General features: G+C 36.3%; 1 protein-coding gene across 1 annotated transcript in view; it reads right to left on the bottom strand.

Moving 5' to 3' along the window:
• CALCR (calcitonin receptor) overlaps nucleotides 1-24,079 on the bottom strand; it is a 70,183-nt gene that overhangs the window by 10,826 nt on the left and 35,278 nt on the right. Inside the window, 3 exon segments of the mRNA XM_032252954.1 lie at nucleotides 2,317-2,383; nucleotides 2,474-2,534; nucleotides 8,113-8,266. Coding sequence (XP_032108845.1) covers nucleotides 2,317-2,383; nucleotides 2,474-2,534; nucleotides 8,113-8,266 — 282 coding nt within the window.

The following is a 24,079-nucleotide window of genomic DNA, read 5'->3' as shown; positions in this document are numbered from 1 at the left end:
CAAAATGAGAAAAATCATCTTCAAGGTATAAATAATTCACCTTGTTAATTGCTAAATCTTTTTTTAGTTTTAAAATATACTAATGTGTATTTCTTTTAGTCATGAAATTAATAAGAATTCCAAATATATCACTTTCTGTTAATTTATGTCATTCACAGTGAAGTGAAGTATACACACAATCATCTCAGATACACATGTATAATTTGGATCTTAGAATCAGCATTTCCTTCAAAATTTCTATACAGTTAAGGCAAGAAATATTTGTTTTAGAATTTTAAAGATAAGGATAATTGCTAAAGTTTTTACTTCATTTTACTTCATTTATTATTTTATTAGCAGATAGTTTATAACTATGAATTTATAGACAACTATTATTGTTTTTGTTATCCTTAACAGATAAAGATATAGAGCAGTGCTAAGGTTCAGTGACCTAGAATTAGAGATTATCCTCCAAAAGTACCTGAAAGATTGTTTAATCTAAGTTTTTCCTCAAAAAAATCAGGGGACATTTTTTGGTTAATTGATTTATCTAAATTTTCAGAGCTGGTAGATGATAGAGCTAAGCCATGGAGGCAAGTCTACTGAATCCTAAGTAAATAAGAACCATAGTGTCCTCAGTAAGAATCTGACATTTGGCTGTGAGTCCACTATTTATTACTAACTCACTAATTGAGCTTGTGTTGGATATTTGAGTTTCTTGACTTTAAGTTCACAAAATCAAAGACTTTTAGACCTCTGGAATGTCAAATTTTTCAAAGATACTAGCTGTTCATAACACAAACAAACTTCTCCTAAGCAGAAACACTAGATGAAATAATAAATGTTACAGAGAAAATTTCTCTGCATACCAAAGATGTTAAAAATTATTTTTTCAGGAGTGTCAAAATGCTCATCCAGAACAGACACTTAATATTAGGTAGAAACCATTTATATAACACCAAATATAAAATTAAAATATTTGATCAATTTTAAATGAATTGGTTAATAAAACAGAAGTTTATTTAACTATCTAAAAAAAAGGAAGGAACATTTTTTCTAATTTTATTTTGGTGTGAAACATGATCGCTACCAGATTAGCAGATACAATGGGAAAAGATCTTTAAGTATAAATTAAAAATATAGGAAATTGACATCTTCTGGGTCACAAACTATTTTTGGCTATAAAGGTTAGTTTTGAAACCAAAATTGTTTTTAAAATTTAGTTGACAATTTAAAAATGTGTAGAATTATTTTTCTACCTAGAATAGAAGTAAACATTATTTTTTCCCCAAAATTTCTATGACCTTTAATTTAACTCTTATGGTGTGCTTTAAAGGTTCAAGACCCATGTCAGTAGGTCCTTTTGAGGATGGGCTAGTGAAGTTGATTTCCATTAGAAAGGCCAGGAAAGATAGAAGAAAGTCTGGATAATAAACCTGCTTGAACAGTTACTCACTGATGCTTTCTCAATGCAGAACAGTCTTAGTCTACAACTTAAGACTGCTTTCATTTTTCTCACTGCAATCTGAAGAAAACACTGTCTTTAAGGTTAATGGGAAAGATAATGTCAAATTATTAAATGTGGTTAAATATTACATATGATATTTCACTTTCTTTATCTGATCCTGGCCAACACGTAGTAAAGCAAACATGGGTAGAAATAAAGGAGCTAGCATTCAGGATCAGACAGTCTCATTCTCTGTCCCACTTTCATTCTAACTCAAACTTCTTCTTAGTTCTGAGATTTTTGAGTGAGATTACTACAGACTTGGGTTTAGGTTTTTTCTTTTTTTTTTTCCCTAGGAGTAAAACAGCCTTACATATTACCATTAGAAGGTTTCTTTTAAAAACAGCATGGCAATGTGTGTGAAATGCCTAAAATATTTCAGGTGTGTAATTGGGGTATTTTTGATGATGGCCCATGTACCAAAGTTGAAACAGAAGATGGTTCTGTTCTCTAGGACCTAGGGAAAAAGGTACAGGAATTACACACTTTAGGATATTTCACTTTCTTTAGCAACACAACCTTTTAAAAATTCTTGCAGCCCCTTGGCCTCTTACCTTTACCTAGGAGAATCTAGTTATAAAAGTCTTAAAATATGAGCTACATTGCTGTTACAGTGCATAATGAAAATGAGCTCATGATAACCCCTCCCTGTGTATAAGTAAAAAGCATTTTTTTGAAGATTCTAAAATCAAATTGCTTTTCTTACTACAGAATGCTATCAAATGAGCTTCATTTTGAAGTTATAAAACATATGATACATAGAACCATACACACACAAATCTCAACTAAGAGATAACACTATTAATATTTCATTAAAAACCAATTCTCACCACAAGTGCCGCCATGACAGGGCCATGGATTATGTAAAGCAAATGGGTATCTGCACTCAGCCAGCAGCTGTAAAAAAGGGGGGTGGGAAACACATTAATACGCAAATCCATTTTATTTATGCATATGTTAACCTAAACATCACCATAAAATACTTACTTGTCATTGAAGTACAGGGCCCTGGTAATAGCATGGATAGTGGTTGGCACCAGCGGGAACCCTACAAATGTGAAAAGTACAAATCACACTTGGTTTTGTGGTCATAACCTATAAGTAAAACTGCATGGAAAATGGTAGTGTACTTGCAAAAGTACTGTTAAATTGAGTGTGTCTGTCAAGATGTTCCCCTGATATTTTCACAAAAATTATCTTTGGTCAAGCCAGTTAAAAATGCTCCCAGTTAGAACATCATGGGCTTTCAGAGAGATTGGTTAAGAGTCTTCTGATAATTAAAAGCCTTTTACAAATTGCTGAGTGTAGTAGGTACACTATGACTGTTATTACCATTGTTATGTTTATAATGATGACTATTAACTGAGGCTTGAAAGCCTTTCATCATAGGTGAACTGGGCTCTCATGGAGAGCTGCTGCTCTCCTGGTAAGGGAGGGTGTGTGAAAGTAATAGTCCCATTCCTCCTAAAGCCATAGCTGATGTTATTCTTTCTTCTAGGCTTTTTTGTTTTTCTGTCTGTTTATATCTCATACAGTGATTTTGTTTCCTTTTAATATGAATACTTCAGAGAAGCCAATACATTTCCTACCTTCTGTAGGTTCTGGCTAGAGAACGTTTATGAAGGCAGCTTACTGTACCTCCCCGACTAAGCTCAAAATGCTAGTAAAGAAGAAAAAGTTTTAAAATTTATAAACAGAAAAATGGAGACAGTTGTTGGAATGCATCCTTCCAGATTATAATTTTTTCAATCAATTATGATTCTATAAGTGTAACCTAAAGTTGTAATTTTCACTAAAAAAGAAAAAATTGACATTTTACTCATATGTATCTATAAATAGTAGAATATCATTTGATTTGATTGAGACACCTGTAGGAAGAGATTTTGTTATTGTCATCAGATTAAGAAATTTGTCTTAGGAAAGAATTAAATCAACACACTTTTATTTTCTGTGAGTTACATACAAAAAGAGGCCTCAAAATATTGAATTTTCACCTAAGAACAACCTCAGATTCTACAGGAAGCATATATTCAATAGGACCATCGATTTAATGTTTGGTCTGAAATAATTTTGAGTTTGTTTACACAAAACATGATTATGTTATTCACAACAGTTCTAACATACCATTTTCCCACATGGGCTCAGAAATGGAAACAAAGTCTCTGGATTTATTTTGAGATGCATATTTAGAATTAGACAGCAAGAGAGGCATATGGAAAACTGAATCCCACCTCATCATTTTGTAGAAAGGAAAGTGTTTTATTTCATCTGCAGAAGAGTGTAGACCCCATACCTTTCAACACCCATGGCTCTTTGCCTTCATCTAGCTATGATGCTTTCTTTTATGTAGTTTGTTTTTTCATTTTTCCTTTCTCTTCTCTCCAAGGCCCCAAGATCCATTACAACCCATTCCTCCCACCAAAGATAATAAGGATCAGAATAACCCAGTCTCCATAGGATTCATGCTTTTAAAGGTGATTAGATAAATTCTATTTGTTCAATGTAGAAGTCCATGGGGGGAATTTCCTTCCTTTGATTTCTAACAAGGGGGAAACCAGCAAGGCAAGGCAAGGCAAGGCAAAGGAACAGTATGGAGAGAGCTGCAAAATAAATGATTTTCCTGAGAACTAAACTTCAGTATGTGAAGATACTTCAATTGGAGAGAAATTGACTAATAAGTGGTGCCATGCATACTTGGAAGGGAGTAACTACTGAAAGAACCATTCTTTGATTTTCTATTGGGTAGAATTTCAATTATTTGAGATTGGTTTCAAATCCTAGAGTTGGTAACATTATTCAAAGCTGAATTAAATGGACGGGCTTTATATCATCTGCAAACAAATTAGGTGCTATAATACAACTTGGTTTTTTTGGGCCAAATTTTCTGCAGTCTAACTTTCAAGAATCTTTTAAAAATATATAGGTTTTGCTTTTATTCTGGCATTGTAAAGTTTAGAACCTATCATACTGTCTTCATGTGAAAAGAATTTTCAGAGGACAATAAAAATATTATTCAGAAGAGACTTTTTCTCTTGCTTCATTAAACTTTTTAAAGTTTCTGTGAAACTATTTCTTCTTGAGAAATTAATTGGTAGTAATTTCACCCATTTTTCTCCCAGCCAAAGCTAATGATTACTTAAAAGTTCTAAGAAAGGAGTCCTTGCTTTAAAATATGTCAGTTTTGTTCTCAGAGTTCAGATTTGGCACCGCATTTTTCAGTGGTAACGAGTTTGGTGGAATTTTGGTGTGTGTGTGTGTGTGTGTGTGTGTGTGCACGCGCGCGTGTATAGAAAGATACTCTTAACTTTAGCATGCTAAAACATTACATTTTAGATCTATTTGGTTGACTCTTTCCAAAAATCTATCTATGGAAGTACAAATCCCTCTAATTCTTTTTTTAATTTAAATTTTTATATTATTGTTGCAAGAACATAACATGATATCTGCCCTCTAAATATATTTTTAAGTGCATAGTACAATATTGTTACCTATAGGTATGATGTTGTACAGCAGATCCCTAAAATTTCTCATCTTGCATTGCTTAGTCTATACACCCATTGATTTGCAACTCCCCATTTTGTGCTTTCCTTACTAAGTGTAAGATTCTTTGGGATTCTACTTGAATCATTCTAATGAAGTTTTAAATATTTGTTGATTAAAGAAGCTTAAGGTGTCACATAAGTAATTTATTTATCATTGTCCTTATTTTTGATACAGCTGAGCAGCTTGTTCCTTTTTTCCTTTGCATTGTTTATGTGTTTTAAGCAGATATCTTCATTGAGCTGTCTACGATGATGCCAAAAAGTTTTTATAACTAATTTACAATACATCAGTATATTCCAAAAGCAGTATAAATTGTTCCTTCTAGGGTGCCCTTGTTTCCACTGAATGTCACAGACAAGAATCAATTTACAGCCTTTTCTTCACATGGGAAATTTTCTGATTGTGGCAAATAGATGTTTTGAACAATCAAAACTGGTAAAAGAAACATACCACAGATATTATTTTAAAGGAAATAAATCTGGCAGAAATTTTGTGTGTGCTTGTGTGTGTGTTTGGGGTAGAATGTTGTTTTCAGGTGTTTGATTGGAAGGTATTTGTACAGCACCAATTGTTACGATTGTAATGATCCGATTGCTATTGGAGTGATTAAATTGTATCTAGTCTATTCTTGGCATGACCAGATTTGGAAGTCTAGAAATTGTTGAGAGGGTGTGCATAAGAATGAGGAGGCCAGGGAAAGGAAACATTAGTCTCTGTGGAAGGCTGGAGCTAAAAGAAAAAAAGTAGTACAAGGCCATTTTGATTAAATTTTGGCCTGTTTTGAGGAAAGGAAAGAGCAGGAGAACCTGTTAACTGATGTAGAATCAGCAGGATAGTCATAGCCTGACTTCTAAGTTCACTGGATGGCTAAGTAAACAGGGTGGAGCTGCTGCTCTCCTGGTAAGGGAGCAGCCATACAGATGAGGTGATCTGGTGCATATCCTAGACAGCCTGTACAGTTCACAAAGACCCCTTTCTCAGTCTTTTGCCGGAGGGTTCACTATCCCTAGACATGTTCATACTATATTACAGTATCCCTCTCAATTTTCTTGGCCACAGTTCATTGAACCAGGGTAGGCTACCTACCTTCAGTTGGATCACAGATTCTCTTGTCCTGCTATTCATAATTGGCGCTTAAAGCTGGGCATTTAGGGCCGGGCGCGGTGGCTCACGCCTGTAATCCCAGCACTTTGGGAGGCCGAGGCGGGTGGATCACGAGGTCAAGAGATCGAGACCATCCTGGTCAACATGGTGAAACCCCGTCTCTACTAAAACTACAAAAAATTAGCTAGGCATGGTGGCGTGTGCCTGTAATCCCAGCTACTCAGGAGGCTGAGGCAGGAGAATTGCCTGAACCCAGGAGGCGGAGGTTGCGGTGAGCTGAGATCGCGCCATTGCACTCCAGCCTGGGTAACAAGAGCGAAACTCTGTCTCAAAAAAAAAAAAAAAAAAAAAAAAAAAAGATGGGCATTTAGTTTTTGTGAATGCCTGGAACAGAAACATGTATACTCGGGAAACTTTGGGGCAAGATGCATTTACTATGAAAACTGGAGGGAGTGGATATCCTGTGGTCTATGGTTTGTAAAGAAAAAGAAATGTGAAAACAGATTCACAGAGGAAAAGCAAAGATAAAAGGCAGAGGGAGAGAGCTCCTGGTTTATCTGGTCCTAGGCTACAGCCCTTTTAGTTGCCTGGCTGTATTTCTGCCCTTGGCTTCCATGAGATAATCTAGATTCTGACAACTTCTCTATATTTGCTTAAGTTAGAACATCTTACTCTGTTGCTTGCAGCCAAAGAATTGTAGCATCATCAATTCAATTTTGAGGCATCCCGCCTATCTGCCCCACTGACCCATTATTATAGGATTATCCCATTGGGTTTGGGCAATGCATTTGGTTAAAGCCATATACTCCTGTTATGTAAGGGTATTATGGAAACCAGTATGGCATAAAACCAGCCCCTTTCTGCAGTTTACAGACTGCAGGAAAGACTCTAAACTGGCTCTATGACTTCCCAGGCACATTTCTGTAAATTGGTGACAATGCCTATTAGGCAGGGCTTTAAATACAAAGGTGATGTTTTAAAAAATTACTTAAATTAACCTTTCTTCTTACTATGTCTTTCCTACCAGTATTTGTAGTGGCTCCCCAACCTGCTCCATTAAAGGACAGGCTTAGTTGAAGGCCATCCACAGCCTCTGCTTTCAGAGTCACAGTCACCTCATGAGTGGATGTGGTGAGGGAAGCATTCGGCTATGTAGTCAGTGAGAGATGGCCCATGAGTTTCTCCTCTAGTATGGAAGTTTCAAGGTGAAGCTGAAACTTTATTTGATAAGGCAGCATGTGTTTTTATTGCAACATTTTTCTTTCATTGCCTTAACATCTGTTTGCTTCCCTTCCACCAGGGGGAGCTGGACTTTCAGCAGCCCTGGGGAAAGTGAGCAATTCTAGAGCATCCCTGAAGGACTTTAGCACCCTCCCTTAAGTTTGTACAGAAACAACCACAGCGTAAACAATTCAGCCCTAAGCTTTCCACAGCCATTGCCATGTGACATGATGTCACATAGGCTATACTTGGAAACCCATGTGGTTATATATGCCTCTCGGCTGGACTGTACTTCCTGAGATTTCACTGGAGGAGTCCTGCTGATAGACTGACAGGAAGATACGTTATTGAGGAAGGAAAATGAAGCCAGGGTAGGGGAGGTACAGAATTCAAAATGTGAAATTCCCCTTTGCTCTACAAACATGTGATGAATAAAGCAGAAGAAGGCTTAATCAGATCTTCTCTAATCAGGGCACGTTTTGTGTCCATCGTTAGCTGAGTTTGTTCCCTGAAGTTATCCTTATAGTCATACTTTCCTTCTCTGTGCAGACCCTCATGTTCAGCACAGTTTGATTGGGATTGGTAAAGGGTTTCTACCAGGTCTTTTGGAGACTAAACTCCTGCCAGTACCTGTGTTCCATTATTCCTTAAAGGATCTGGGCCCTGACTCTATTCTCTGAGACCAAGATTAGAAGAAAACTGGAAGCATACAGACAGAGGTGAAAGTGACTCAAAACTTAGCTGTGGAAAATACATACCCCAGCCCAAGAGATAATACCACCGCAAGCGTTGCTCCTCGGTAAACACGGCCACCACAATGAGGGTATGAAGATAGATCCCTTCACAGAGCATCCAGAAATAGTTGCAGGACATCATATACTGGTGGAAGAAATGCAAAATCTTGCAGCCCACCTGTCGGAAAGAAAGGAAGATATTCAGAAGAAGACACAGGTAAAGATGTGGCAGTGAGCACAGAGTAAATGTGAAAAGAAGCCAAAGTATCTGCATTGTTTGCAAAGCAGTTTCCCAAGCATCTGTCAACGTGTACCGCCTGCTATACCCATAAATCAGAGTGAATGCACAGATTATTGGTATTACATGTAAATAGCCAAATAAGTCAGTGGAAGACTAGTCCACAAAATGTTTTCTTGTTACATTCTGGGGACTTAAACAGATTGATTCATTTTCCTGCAATGTGTCAGACTCATAACCTTAGACAACACCTAGGGATTTGATCCATGACTTTATGGCTCTTTTTCTATGGTCAATGAAGAAAATAACCCAGATATTTTTAATGTTGTTCCTAAAGTTCAATGATTTGTTAATGATGTCCCTTTAGCAGTAAAGAGGAGAGAGTCAGCTGGTAAATTTCATGTCTGAACCCAGGAGGTATGCTGAGCTTAGCTGCTGTTTGTGCTTTTGTTTTCATATGGGAGCCTTGGTTTGTATATTGGGATCAAGCTCTCTCTAGGCACAGAGATTAGGATGACATCCTTGCTGAGAACTCAATGCAGGTGTAGGAGCCACACTCCTGGGAGAGTCACTAATATCGTTGTCTGTATAGAAATAACCATTGCTTGTACTGCATAATAGAATTCTTTTATTCACTAGTAACTCCTGGAATAGGAGTTTTTTCATCTTGGTACATTAGCATTTTGGAGTAGATTGGTTTTTGTTGTGGTTATGGGGGCTGCCTTGTATATTTTAGTAGTATGACTAATTTCTATCCACTAGATGCTAGTAGCATCTCCCACACAATCCTGCAATCAAAAATGTCTCCAGATGTTGCCCAATCTCCCCTGGGGAGCAAAATATCTCCAGCTGAGGATGTCTGCCTGAGAGTACTTAGCTATGTTTATCTCTCAACAGCAATAATAACCACAGCAATGACAACAGAATTTAGCATTCAAAATCTTAGGTATTAGGGAATGGTTATTTGCATTATTATTATTTTACCAAATGCTCTGTTTTACAGTACGTTGCTTCTTATTTTGTTTTGAATTTGACTACATTTAGACCTTTTCTTTAAAAAGTAAAATAGCCATGAAGTGACTTTCAGTACTGCAGCAAGCTTTTCCAAACCATGCATTTTATTTAATGCATAAGAGAAGTAATTCATTTACTCAAAATCTGATGTGATGAGTCAACAGATGTTCTATTGTATTTCCTTTACTTTCATTGCACATAGGGAAAAGCCCCCTGGACCCAGTGATATGACATTGTCAGAGGTAGAACCAACCTCTGATCCTGTCCAGAGTGGTATAGTGGTGCAGATAATTAAGAACACCAGGTAATATAAAAGTAATTTATATTTGGCTCAGAAAAGCACTGGATATCCTCCTCCCAACCCCAACTGATTACCTTCCTAACTGGAATTATTTGATTTAATATAATGTTAGTTTCACATTTTCTAAGCAAGTACTTGCTGTATCTACATAACATCCAAATATATAGGTAAAATGTGAAATTCAGTTGTTACTCTGGATTCATTTGGAAGACTATTCTTATTAAAATTCCTCCTCCTGGATCCAGAAAATAAGTATATGTTTTGGGGAATGTCACTTGGGAAGAAAGAGATGATAAGAGAACAAAAATGATGGTCTTATGCCTATGTCATCTAGAGCAATTTTGGCTTCAAGTTTTATATACAGTTAATTATTGTTGTTTTCAGTATTTATGGTCTATAAAGTTGCTGCAAAAACTGAAATAGAAAATCCTGAGCTATTGCTTCCAGGGGAAACACAGGGTTAGGTTCCTGTAAACCTCTGGTCACAATGTTTTCATCCAGCAATCAATAGCTAACTTTGTTTTATGAGTTTTGTTTAAAGACACCTTATTTAACATATGTTGCTGCTTTATTCACACTGAACTCTCAGCCAGTAGCACTATAACTTCTACCTGAAGAAAACTTATTCGATATACATATTTTCTCTGTAAGCCACATCACAGCTTTCTTGCACTTAGGAACACCATACAGCACTTCAGTATGATGCTTGGGGGCCATTTAAAACAATAAAATCAAACAAAATGCATAAAAATGTAGCACTAAGTAGACCACAAAAAGGATATTTGTTTGTAGTATGAAAACCGAAACAAGAAGGCAAAGAGAGCATTGCCTTGTTTAACCTCATCTGGGAGCTGCACAAAGGGTGGCTCCAATGTCTGGCCACTCTGTGAGTGTCTGTGAATGATAGCGAAACTGCTAGGAGTATTGATTTGGGGGTTACACATAATTTATAATGAAAAGGCAAATTTGCAAAGGTAGAATTCATGAATAATAATGAGAACTGACAATATTTGGGTTTGGTGTATGATACTGTTTGGAGGCTAAAGCCTCAAAAGCTCCCACAAATTTTGAAAATCACTAGCCTATTCATTTTTAAAATAAATACCTCATAAAAATAATTAGAAATATTTAGGCAATCAAGCTGACTATTAGAATTTTTCACAAAAATAGTTCACCACTTAGATTAGTGGTTTATAACTAAGGTGGTTTATCAGTGTCACCTGATGATTTTTAAAGAAATACACGTAATCATACCTCTTCTCTGTTTTTGTTTTCAAAATATTTTTAGATATTTCTAATTTAGACCCCTAGCTAAGAATCCTGTGCCCATGATATTCAAGGTAATTCAGTTGCATTGAACAAACATTTATGGAACACCTACTATGGAGCCAAGAACTAATCTACTTCTGGGAATATCAATATGAATAATATATTGTCTTATGGTCCCTGACTTAATTATAATCTTTCCATCAAGGGTGGAGTAACCTAGGCAGTAAACAGAATGATGGGGCCTCTTGCCTAGAGTTAGTCCTTACCACCATTCCGAGATGGTTTCTTGATTAGCAGCATGGGATATTAAAGAAGTCCCTCTGAGATCAGTTCAAATAAGCTAAGCAATGTTCCACTGTCTTTCTAGGGATAAGTCACACCAGTGTAATTTTGTTTAAAGTAGTATGATCTCCCAAATTGTAAGACAAAATCTATATTCAAATAATATAAATGCATCACTCCCAAGTAAAACAAGAAATACTTGAAGCCCAAATAGATACAATTTGTGAGTTATGCTCTATTTTATTTTCTTCATTAATACAAAAAGAGATAATTGCCACTGTAAATGACACATACTCTGTTGAATACAGTGAGTTCCAAGTCTCTCTTCAAAGAATAAGTATGCCACTATGTTCAGTTTCCATGTTCCTTCTTTATTTTAAAGTTTAACTTCATCATTTTCTTCATCTCCTTGCCCCTAATTTCAGTAAACAACTTTCCTGGAAGTTCTAATCAGTAGTTCATATCTGTTCCCCTGATTACCTGTACCTATTCCTCTCATTGAAACTGCACATCCCCCTTGTGCATCCTGCTCCTAACCCACATATTTAGAGTCTTGACTCATCCTAGTCACCTGCTCTGCCCTGAGTCACCCCTGATCATCTGCTCTGACCTCAGTCACCACCTTTTGTCATCTGTTCTGTAACCATCTTTCCTGCCAAAACTGCTCACCCTGCCACTTTGGCTCATACTCCTCTCTTTAAAATAACAAATTGGAATCAGCTTAGACTGTGTGGTCCAACCCTAGCCAATAGGAGAACTACACAGAAGTCGGGACTACCTACATAAGGGATAAGAACCCCTTCCCCTCCCTAGTTCAGTTATGCTCTTGCCACTGCTCCATCCATGAGACACACCCTTCTATAGAAGTAAATTGCCTTGCTGAGAAAATTTATATTTGAGTGCTATTTCTTTTGTGGAACAGAAAATTTACTTCTAACAATTCTAAGAAGTAAAACCATACTAGTTGGCTTTAATGAGTTGTAGCACTATTCAGTGGCCTTACTATCAATTCATGTTTTAATAACACATACAATTTGTTGAGCAATTATGTAACTTTCAAGTGGAAGGAATTGTTCAGTTTTTTTGATTGGGTACACTATTTAATCTATCTTTTCCACGAAATGACTCAAAGGGTGTTTATAATAATTTGATTAAAAATGGAATCAGAATTATAGAATGTAGGTTTTTCTTAGTCTGATAAGTCAACCTCTAAACTTTATAGAAGATAGATGTTCAGTAGTGAATTTGTTTCCTATTTATAGTTTTCAAAAACACTTAAGAAAATTCCCTTGATCTGTATAACATAGGAAATCTTGTATGGCAATATGTTCAAGAACCATTGATAGAGGAGCAAAGAATGCCTCCAAATGCAAACTGCTTTGGAATTTTTGTTTGTTTGTTTAGAAAAGACCAACCTTATAATAGGTAATCAATGTTTTGAGGTGTTTTTCTGTTATGGTGAGGGTAGAGGAAGAACTTCAGTATGAGAAATAGAAAGGAAGCCAGAGCTCATCTGTGGAAACAATGAAAAGCAATGATCATGGCCTATGTCCTACTTTTAAATAATTGAAAATCTACCATGAACTGTTCTTGGCATCATTTGCACTACAGGCCCATTACCAGGTATAACAGGGAGCTAAGGAATACTATCTTGCCTTTCAGAATGCATTCCATCATCTTCATAATGCCTAACATACCATATGGCTTCATTTCTTTAGCTCAAAGCTGTTTGCTTTATGAAATGCCAATACCTCAGGAGGGGATTACACATTTTATCCTCTCACTCTTTGAAACCACAGAGTAGAAGAATTAAAGAAAGTAAAGAAAAGTGGCTGGGGGATCATAGAGAATGCAGATTTGGAATATGGTTTATCAAATATTTATCAAATATTTATTTATCAAATATCAAATATTAGATGCAGGCAGTAGGCTAGAAGATCCACAGTTGTCAAAAAAAGTACCTATTCCTAAGAAATTTATTGTCTTGAGAGGTTCACAAAGAGAAGACCTGGGAAGTGTTGCCAAAAGTAAGTGCTCTCTACTAGAAAACTTTGGCAAGGGCCAAGCCTGTGCATATTTCATTGTTAGTGTATACTTAATTCTCATGATACATTTCGTGTGCACAAAAATTCACAGCTTTCACAAAAAATACTTCAATTTCTCCCTCTCATTGGTAAAATTGGAGTATTAGGTTCAACTTCTGTGTTGATTTTATATAGTTAGATATAATAACATACTAAGGAAAATTTTGTGAGATGTTTTAGTTTTGTTTTGCTGTCAAACAGATTTGGCAAAGGAAAATTAAAAATAAGAGCCATATGTTTCATATATCCTGCCAGGATTTGATTAAAACATATACTTAAGATCTTTTGGTTTTTCAAAATGGTGGCTAAGTTTAATGCAGTAACTGTACTTGTATTTTTGTGTCCGATCCTAGGCTAGGGCTGCAAAAATAAAGTTCAGTGCTTATGATCAAGGAAGGTATCTTCTGGTGGGGAGACGGTTATATAAACAAATAAGTGCTACAATGTACAATGATTTCTAAAAAAGGTAATTTTTCTTGCCAACTTTAAGACAGTTAAAAATTCTCTTTTCAGGTAAGCCAGAGGAGAATAAATGGACCAAACTAGTGGGGCTTGTGTTATTAACATTAAATAATCTACCCAGTTTGTGTTAAAAGGAATGGATTAGCAGATTCTGCCAAAGTCAAACACATTCTACTCTTCTTCCAACTTTTGTATTTTCTGGGGGGTGCAATACATACAGGCCACTTTATAGTAAAAGAGGTACTTGACTGTTAATTTACTTTTCATATTCACATGGACAAAATTGAGGCAAAATGAAGAGCCCAAGAGTATCTTTCCTGTTTAGTTATTAGGGGGCCAAATAAATATGTTTGGAAACTTACAGCAAAGAACTAAAACCACATTCCCTACTGTACAAGCATATTTATAAATAAAATATTTAAAAATTACTTTGAAATGGTCTGAAAGGTACCAACTTCCTAATACTTTGTACTGAATCAAAGCTACAAATTTTATTTTTGCCAAGTTTTGTTTCAAAACAGAAATAAACTTTGTTATAGATTCAGCATGATCTCTAATAATTAAACATAATTATTTACATTTCCCTGAAGCTTCTAAAAATGTTTTCTCATCAGTTCACTTTAGCTCAGAAGGAAGGGTGTGAAGTGATGTTTACTTGAGCAAGTGAAGAAGAATCAATAAGTTAATTTCGAAATATTTTGCCTGAAGGAAAAGACATTATTAAAGAGCCTGAATAATAAAGATTTGTGGTCTATACTTGTTAAATTTGCCAGGTTAATTTTTTAAATTAAATTTTATTTAATATATATCTAGATTACATATTGAGTGAACATGTAATTTTTGTTAAATATGTTTCTACCTGATTCATCTTTATGTCTCTGTTGCCTCCTCCATCTCCACCCTCAGGAGTTAAACCCAGTAATATTTACATAGAAAGTGGGCAGCAGTTCCTTATTAAATCGAAACGAATATGGTTTTGGGTAGTGTTTATAGTGTTGTTCGATTGAAAATATTTTAACTCTTAATTCAATGTTATTTTATCAAGTATTCAAACAAGAGCTACTTATCTATGATCTGAGAAGTTCCAGGGACCTTTTTACCTAAGAGCACTACAATTCTTACAAAAGTCTGCAAAGATCATTACATATCTGCAGGGGTCAGGCTGCTGACATCAATAGAAAACTTACAATGCTGGGTGAATTCCTCTGGGGGCATCTTAAATTTTTGTCAAGTTTTTCTAAGTTTCCAAGGTGAATGCTTTAGAAGATGGCAGTCCCTAAGGTCTGGTATGCCCTGTCATTTATCCCGTATAGCCTTGGGCAAACAGGTGTTTTCCTTTGCACTATGGTCTTCAGAGTGGGCATGCCTATGTGCCTTTGGTATACGCAAAGACTTTCCAAGGGCCATGTGAATATTCAGTGGCCATTTGGGCCATTTTGTAGCATTCTTTAAGCCATCCTTTTCCATCTATTGTTTCACTTTACAACATAAAAGAACACTTCATCTGGAAAAAAGTTTACTGTGGTTCATTACTCAAGTGTTAAACAACTTTCAAGTGTCAAACAATGGAACGATGGGAAAAACTCCTTTAAAGATTAATGAAGTTCCCCTAAACCTAAATGAGGTATTCTGTTTTTCTCTGTCAGATCTCTTTAAGTAAATTTGATATGGGGTATTATAGCTTGTTGGATGTTCTGTGAAATTATGGCTATTAGGTCATCTTTTCATTCATACACTTAAACAATATATATTGAACAAGTACTACATGCTTATGGACTCCTTCACATTCACATGGTTATGGAGTCAGTGAAAGACTAGGCATAAGTATATACACTAAATCTTAGGTCCCCCTCCTCTTACTCTTTTTTTTGAGATTTACTTCCTTCACTTTTGGGGAGCTGTAGTTGTCCTAAATTCTGTTTTCTGATCTTCAAGTCAGTAAAATTGAGAGCTTTCTATCACAGTTTTACCTGTCCTGGAAAGGGATAAAACCATGGAAACTTTATGCACAACTATCTCCATTTTAAAGTGTCATTTCCTTTTAGCATCTCCTTGTCTTGTCACTCTCCAGGGTCTTCAGATAATTTCTTTTTGTATTTTGTTCATGGTTTGTAGTTTTTATCTGCAAGAGGTTTTGCCAGACAGGAGCTATTCGGTCATCACCATTTTATTTTTAATCAATTTTAGATAATGAACCACTGTAATATATACTCTGTAACATCACATGAAAATTGTGGTAGAGTAACCTGAAGGAGTTCCTAGAAACCCAGTAGCGCCTCGACAGGCAGACAAGTGACCTTATCAAGCAGCTAGCTCCCCGACACTACAGCCAGGTAAATCCATGAAGATGGGGAAAAAAAAAACAGTGCAAAAAAGATGAGACCATCAAAGACCAGAACACCTCTTCTCCTTCAAGGGATCACAACTCCTTAACAACACAGGAACACAACATGACTGAGAAAGAGTGCAATGAATTGACAGAAACAGGCTTCAGAAGGTGGATAATAACAAACTTTTCTGAGCTGAAGGAACATGTTCTAACTTAATGCAAAGAAACCGAAAACCTTGAAAAAAGGTTAGACAAAATGCTAACTAGAATACCAGCTTAGAGAAGAGCATAGATGACTCTTTGGAGTTGAAAAACATAGCATGAGAACTACGTGAAGCAAACACAAGTTTTAATAGCCAAATCGATCAAGCAGAAGAAAGGATATCAGAGATTGAAGATCAGCTCAATGAAATAAAAAGAGAAGGCAAGAAAAGAGAAAAAAGAGTGAAAAGAAGTGAACAAAGACTCCAAGAAATATGGGATTATGTGAAAAGACCTAATCTACACTTGATTGGTGTACCTGAATGTGATGAGGAAAATGAATCCAAGCTGGAAAACACGCTCCAGGATATTATCCAGCAGTACTTCCCAAGCCTAGCAAGGCAGTCCAACAGTCAAATTCAAGAAATACAGAGAACTCCACAAAGATATTCCTCAAGAAGAGCAAACCCAAGGCACATAATTGTCAGATTCACCAGGATTGAAATGAAAGGAAAAATGCTAAGGGCAGCCAGAGAGAAAGGTCAGGTTACCCACAGAGGGAAGCCAGTCAGACTCATAGTGGATCTCTCAGCAGAAACCCTACAAGCCAGAAGAGAGTTGGGGCCAATATTCAACATCCTTAAAGAAATGAACTTTAAACCCAGAACTCATATCCAGCCAAACTAAGCTTCAGAAGTGAAGGGGAAATAAAATACTTTATGGACAAGCAATTACTGAGATATTTCATCACCACCAGACCTGCCCTACAAGAGCTCCTGAAAGAAACATTAAGCACGGAAAGGAACAAGTACCACCCACTGCAAAAGCAAACCAGTTGGCATTAAGACCAAAAATTCAATGAAGAAAATGAGTCAACTAACAGGAATGAAAACCAGCCAGTAACAAAATGGCAGGATCAAATTCGCACATAATAAATTAACATTGATTGTAAATGGCCTAAATGCCCAATCAAAAGACACAGACTGGCAAACTGGATAAGAAGTTAAGACCCATTGGTGTGCTGTATTCAGGAAAATCATCTCACATACAAAGACACACATACACTTAAAGAGGTGGAAGAAGATTTACCAAGCAAATGGAGAGCAAAAAAAAGCAGAGGTTGCAATCCTAATCTCTGATAAAATGGACTTCAAACCAACAAAGATCAAAAGAGACAAAGAAGGATGCTACATAATGGTAAAAGGATCAATCCAACAAGAAGAGCTAACTATTCTAAATATATATGCACCCAACACAGGAACACCCAGATACATAAAGCAAGTTCTTAATGACCTAAAACAAGATTAGACTCCTACACAATAATAATGGGAGACTTCAACACTCCACTGTCAATATTAGACAGATCAACGAGACAGAAAATTAACAAGGACATCCAAGACTTGAATGCAGAGCTGGACCAAGTGGACGTAATAGACATATACAGAACGTGCCACCCTAAATCCACAGAATATACATTTTTCTCAGCACTACAGTGCACGTACTCTAAAATTGACCACATCATTGGAAGCAAATCACTCCTCAGCAAATGCAAAAGAATGGAAATCATAACAGTCTATCAGACCACAGTGCAATCAGACTAGAACTCAGGATTAAGAAACACACTCAAACCTGTACAAACACTTGGAAACTGAACAACTTGCTTCTGAGTGTCGACTGGATAAACAATTAAATGAAGGAAGAAATAAAGATGTTCTTCGAAACCAATCAGAATGAAGATACAACTTGCCAGAATCTCTGGGACACCTTTAAAGCAGTGTCCAGAGGGAAATTCATAGCAATAAATGCCCACCTGAGAAACAAGGAGAGATCTAAAATTGACACCTTATCATCAAAATTGAAAGAGCTAGAGGAGGAAGATAAAGAAAAAATCAAAAGCTAGCAGAAGGCAAGAAATAACTAAGATCAGAGCTGAACCGAAGGAGATAGAGACACAAAAAACCCTTCAAAAATTCAGTAAATCCAGGATCTGGGTTTTTGGAAAGATCAACAAAATAGACCATTAGCCAGACTAATAAAAAAGAAAAGAGAGAAGAATCAAACAGATGCAATAAAAAAAGATAAAGGGGACATCACCACTGATCCCACAGAAATACAAACTACCAAAAGAGATTACTACAAACAGCTCTATGCACATAAACCAGTAAACTAGGAAGAAATGAATAAATTCCTGGACAGTTGTACTCTACCAAGACTAAACCAGGAGGAAGTTGAAACCCTCAATAGACCATTGACAAGGGCTGAAGTAGAGAATAGCCTACCAGCCAAAAAAAGTCCGGGTCCAGACGGGTTCATAGCCGAATTCTACCAGATGTACAAAGAGGAGATGGTTCTATTCCTTCTAAAACTGTATCAAACAATACAAAAGGAAGGAATCTTCCCTAACTCATTTTATGAGACCAACATCATCCTGATACCAAAACCATGCAGAGACTCAACTAAAAAAGAAAACTACAGTCCAATATCCATGATGAACATAGATGCAAAAATCTTCAATAAAATACTGGCAAACAGATTGCAATAGCACATCAAGAAGCTTATCCATCACGACCAAGTAGTCTTCATCCCGGGGATGCAAGGCTGGTTCAACATACGCAAATCCATAAACGTAATCCATCACATAAATGGAACCAAAGACAAAAACCACATGATTATCTCAACAGATACAGAGAAGGCTTTCAATAAAATTCAACAGCCCTTCATGCTAAAAACTAGGTCCTGGATGGAACATATCATAAAATGATAAAAGCTATATATAACAAATCTACAGCCAATATCATACTGAATGGGCAAAAGCTGAAAGAATTCTCTTTGAAATCAGGCACTAGACAAGGATGCCCTCCTTGTCTATTCAATATAGTATTGGAAGTTCTAGCCAGAGCATCAGGCAAGAAAAAGAAATAAAGCGTATTCAAATAGGAAAGGAGGAAGTCAAACTGTCTCTTTTTGCAGACAACATGATTATATATCTAGAAGACCCCATCGTCTCAGCCCAAAATCTTCTCAAACTGATAAGAAACTTCAGCAAATTCTCAGGATACAAAATCAATGTGCAGAAATCACAAGCATTCCTATATACCAATAACAGACTAAAAGATAGCCAAATCAACAGTGAACTCCCATTCACAATTGCTACAAAGAGAATAAAATACCTAGGAAAACAACTAATAAAGGATATAAAGGACCTCTTCAAGGAGAACTACAAACCACTGCTCAACAAAATAAGAGAGGACACAAACAGATGGAAAAATATCCCATGCTCATGGTTAGGAAGAAATAATATTATGAAAATGGCCATACTGCTCAAAGTAATCTATAGATTCAACACTGTCCCCATCAAGCTACCAATGAATTTCTTCACAGAACTGGAAAAAACCACTTTAAACTTCACAGGGAATCAAAAGAGAGCCTGCATAGGCAAGACAATCCTAAGCAAAAAGAACAAAGCCAGAGCCATCACACTGCCGGACTTCAAACTGTACTACAAGGCTGCAGTAATCAAAACAGCATGGTATTGGTACCAAAACAGAGACATAGACCAGTGGAACAGAACAGAGGCCCCAGAAGCAACACCACACATCTACAACCATCTGACCTTTGACAAACTTGACAAAAACAAGCAATGGGGAAAGGACTCCATGTTTAATAAATGATGTTGGGAAAACTGGCTAGCAATGTGCAGAAAACAGAAACTGGACCCCTTCCTGTCACCTTACACTAAAATTAACTCCAGATGGATTAAAGATTTAACCATAAAACCTAACACCATAAAAACACTAGAAGAAAACCTAGGCAAAACCATCCAGGACATAGGCATAGGCAAGGACTTCATGCCTAAAACACCAAAAGCAATGGCAAGAAAAGCCAAGATAGACAAATGTGATCTAATTAGAATTCAGAGCTTCTGTACAGTGAAAGAAACCATCAAAAGAGCGAACCAGCAACCAACAGAATTGGAAAAAATTTTTGCAATCTATCCATCTGAGAAAGGGCTAATATCCAGAATCTACAAAGAACTAAAACAGACATACAAGAAAAAAACAACCCCATTCAAAAGTGGGTGGAGGATATGAACAGTTTTCAAAAGAAGACATTTATGAGGCCAACAAACATATGAAAAAATGCTCATCATCACTGGTCATTAGATAAATGCAAATCAAAACCTCATTGAGATGCCATCTCATGCCAGTTAGAATGGTGATCATTAAAAAATCTGGAGACAACAGATGCTGGAGAGGAGGTGGAGAAACAGGAACACTCCCACACAGTTAGTTGGTGGGAGTGTAAGTTAGTTCAACCATTGTGAAAGACAGTGTGGTGATTTCTCAAGGATCTAGAAATAGAAATTCCATTTGACCCAGTAATTGCATTACTGGGTATATACCCAAAGAAATATAAATCATTCTACTATAAAGACACATGCACACATATGTTCATTGCAGCCCTGTGTACAATAGCAAAGACCTGGAACCAACCCAAATGCCCATCAGTGATAGACCGGACAAAAAAAATATTGTACATATACACCATGTGATACTACGCAGCCATAAATAAACGATTAGTTCGTGTCCTTTGTAGGAACTTGGATGAATCTGGAAACCATCATTCTCAGCAAACTGAAACAAGAACAGAAAATGAAACACTGCATGTTCTCACTCACAGGTGAGTGTTGAACAATGAGAACACGTAGTCTCAGGGAGGGGAGCATCACACAGTGGGGCAGTTGTGGGGTAGGGGAGGGACAGTTGGGGGTGGGGAGGGATAACATGGGGAGAAATGCTGGATATAGTATACACCTAAAGAAAAATAAAAAAAATTAAAAAAAAAGAAAATTGTGGTAGTAGGATAATCATATGGGAAACTTTAAATAAAACAGTTTTCTTCAAAAAGTAGATTTTATATAATTCAGATATTATGGGATATGTATTCCACACTTTAATAATTAATAGCATGATTGTTAAGTTTCAGAAGCTCAGTAACAGTCCATCTACATTTCAGGAGTAATCTTTTTCCCCCCAGTTTATCTATTTAGTTGTAATACTTTTTTCTTCTGAGACAATTCCTGCCTTTATGATTTGTAGTTTATGTTAATGCCTTTCTGGCCTTGAGATAATGCTCAAATAAAATACTTAAAAACATAGTTGCCTGTAAAAATTGTAGGTAAATTTTGATAGTATACTTGCTTTTACTTTGTAACTAATAGTTCATGTTTTAAAATTATTTACATTAGATGCAAATCATCCAGAACTTTTCAAAGCCCTTGAACTTATTACATGTAAAATCCATAAGCACTTTTTTCTCATAAAGAAGAGATGCAAGGCTTATTTATCAGCCGAATTCAATTACAGGTGACACTAAGAAGGATGCTCACCATTGAAGTCCTGTTTATGCATGCAATTGAAATATTTTTTCTACAATGGCCATCTTTACATGGGGCCTATTTAAAAGCATGTCTTTTTCTGCTCCCTTATCATTTCAATTAAAGGAAAATAAGCTTTGTCTGAATTGAATATACTCAGAGTCCCTTCTCTTCACCCCTCCACCCCTCCACCCCAAACTGTATTTCCTCAGAAAAAGAGCAATTACAGAGAAAACAACTCCCACTCCCCTCCAGAAAAATGATGGAAAGTGTCCTACTTCATGGAGTTGTCATGACTTAAGTTTTGTTTTTCACCAGTCTGCCCTTGTCCATGAGAAGGAATTTGAGATTGTGATTCAGAAGGTGTGGTGTGGGGCTTGAGATTCTGTTTTCTTATTTATTTACTTATTTTAGCATAATTTTTAATTTAATTTTTTAGTTTTTTAAAAATTTACCTTTATATATAGACACAGAAGATACATATACAGCATGTAATACCATGCAGACATGGAATGAAATCATGTCCTTTGCAGCAACAGAAATGTGGCTAGACGCCATTATCTTAAATTAATTAATGCAAGAACAGAAAACCAAATGTCACGTGTTCTCTTTTATAAGTGAGAGCTAAACTTGAGTACACATGGACATAAACATGGAAACAACAGGGACAGGGAATACTCAAGGCAAGAGGGAGAGAGGGTTGAAAAACTACCTGGTGGGTACTATGTACACTACCTGAGTGACAGGACCCACACCCTAAACCTCAACTCCATGCAAGATGTCCATGTAACAAACCTACATGAGATTCTGCATCTCTAACCGAAGGTAATGCTGATGCAGACCACATCTTGGAAGAATTTAGGATTCAGAGAGGGCCTCGTCAGTACTTGTTGCAGTGAATTTACTGCAACTCCTGTTGTAGTAAACCCCAGTTGCAGTAAACTCACAGTGCAATGAGAAACATCCCGACTTTGATTCACTTATATTTTAAAACCCCATGAGGAGGAATTATAGACCTTCATGTCAAAATGCTAGTTCAGTTAATAAACTAAGGGACAAAAAGGCCCTCATGTCATCTGGAAAACTGTCAACCTGTAGAGTCTTTAAAGCCAGCTGATTGAAGTAGAAACCTCATCAGAAAGTTTAGCAGTAAGCAGCTTTGTATGAAACTGCTGCAATTCTTCTCCAGAGGAATTTAAGTATATAACATTTTCAATTAAAAGTTAGTCTGCTTCACAATCTTGAGATGATTCCTGATAAAGCCTCAGAGAAAATGAGTTTGAGTTTGTGGAACTGCATAGTTGTGATTTGGTGTGTTTAGTAAAAGAATTAAAAACAAACACTAGAGAAAAAAAGTCTCATCTGAGATAAATACATCGGGAGATGATCTGGAAATTGGTAAAGGAAGCACTTTGGAAGTGTTAAGAAAACAGTGCCAGAGCAAACAAAAGGGTAGGCTATACACAATTCTGATTAAAAAACAAAACAAAACAAAACAACAATAACAAAGAAATATGGTAGGGGAATAAAAGTTAACCACTTGCTACTCTCAGGTTTTTTTTTCTCTGGTATAGTGAGAGTCTTATATCACTCTTCATTGGGGATTCTCAAGCCATCATTGATTTAGCTGTATATTTTCAGACCATACCCCTTCAGGTTATTTGTGATTTACAAGTCTCTACATATGTGTATTCTACTTTTATACTTAATTTCTTTTAGATTTAAGCAGTGTTTTACTAATGCTTGATGTTTCACGCCTCCTGTACTGTGTCACATAGAAATGAACAAGGTGCCACAGTTAGTAATTGACAAGTGCTAAAGCCCTAATGATAAAGCTAACAATGGTAATACAAATAATGATAGCTGATTTTTGAGAGTTGTGTGCCAGACGATGTTTTGTGGACTTTGGGAATATTGGCTTATTTTTCACAGACAGCTTTATGAGAAATGTACTATTATTTTCTCCATTTTACACATTAGGAAAGCAAGGCACAGTGAGGTTGAGTAACTTGCTCAAGATTACAGATTAATCTGTTAAGTAGAAGAGCGAAGATTTAGATTCTGCAGTTCAGCAAGAGCTATGATATAATTTGGAGTAATACAGCTAAGCACAACAAATAACAAATCGTGTGTCACTTCACAACTGTCCAGCAATGATCCAACATACCCTAACGGAGTGTGCAAAACCTCTAGCATCTCAATTGGAAGTTCTGAGAAAAAAACAAATCTATAACAAGTTTTGGACTAAATTCATGACAGCCTTCTCAAAGCAGGGAATGCTAACTGCAAATTTTGAGGTGAAGACTTGTGTATGTGTAGACGTACCACCAAGATTGACCAAATGAAAGAAACTGGAGATTGAGTATATGTTTATATCCACTTTAGGAAGAGATTCTTCTTCAAATTCGTACGAGAAAGCATCTAATTAAAAATA

Source organism: Sapajus apella, unplaced genomic scaffold (genome assembly GCF_009761245.1).
Source record: "Sapajus apella isolate SASKATOON/1434 unplaced genomic scaffold, GSC_monkey_1.0 scaffold81, whole genome shotgun sequence".
Taxonomy (NCBI): domain Eukaryota; kingdom Metazoa; phylum Chordata; class Mammalia; order Primates; family Cebidae; genus Sapajus; species Sapajus apella.
Note: the sequence above shows the minus strand (reverse complement) of the source record. Positions and strands in the feature narration are given on the sequence as shown.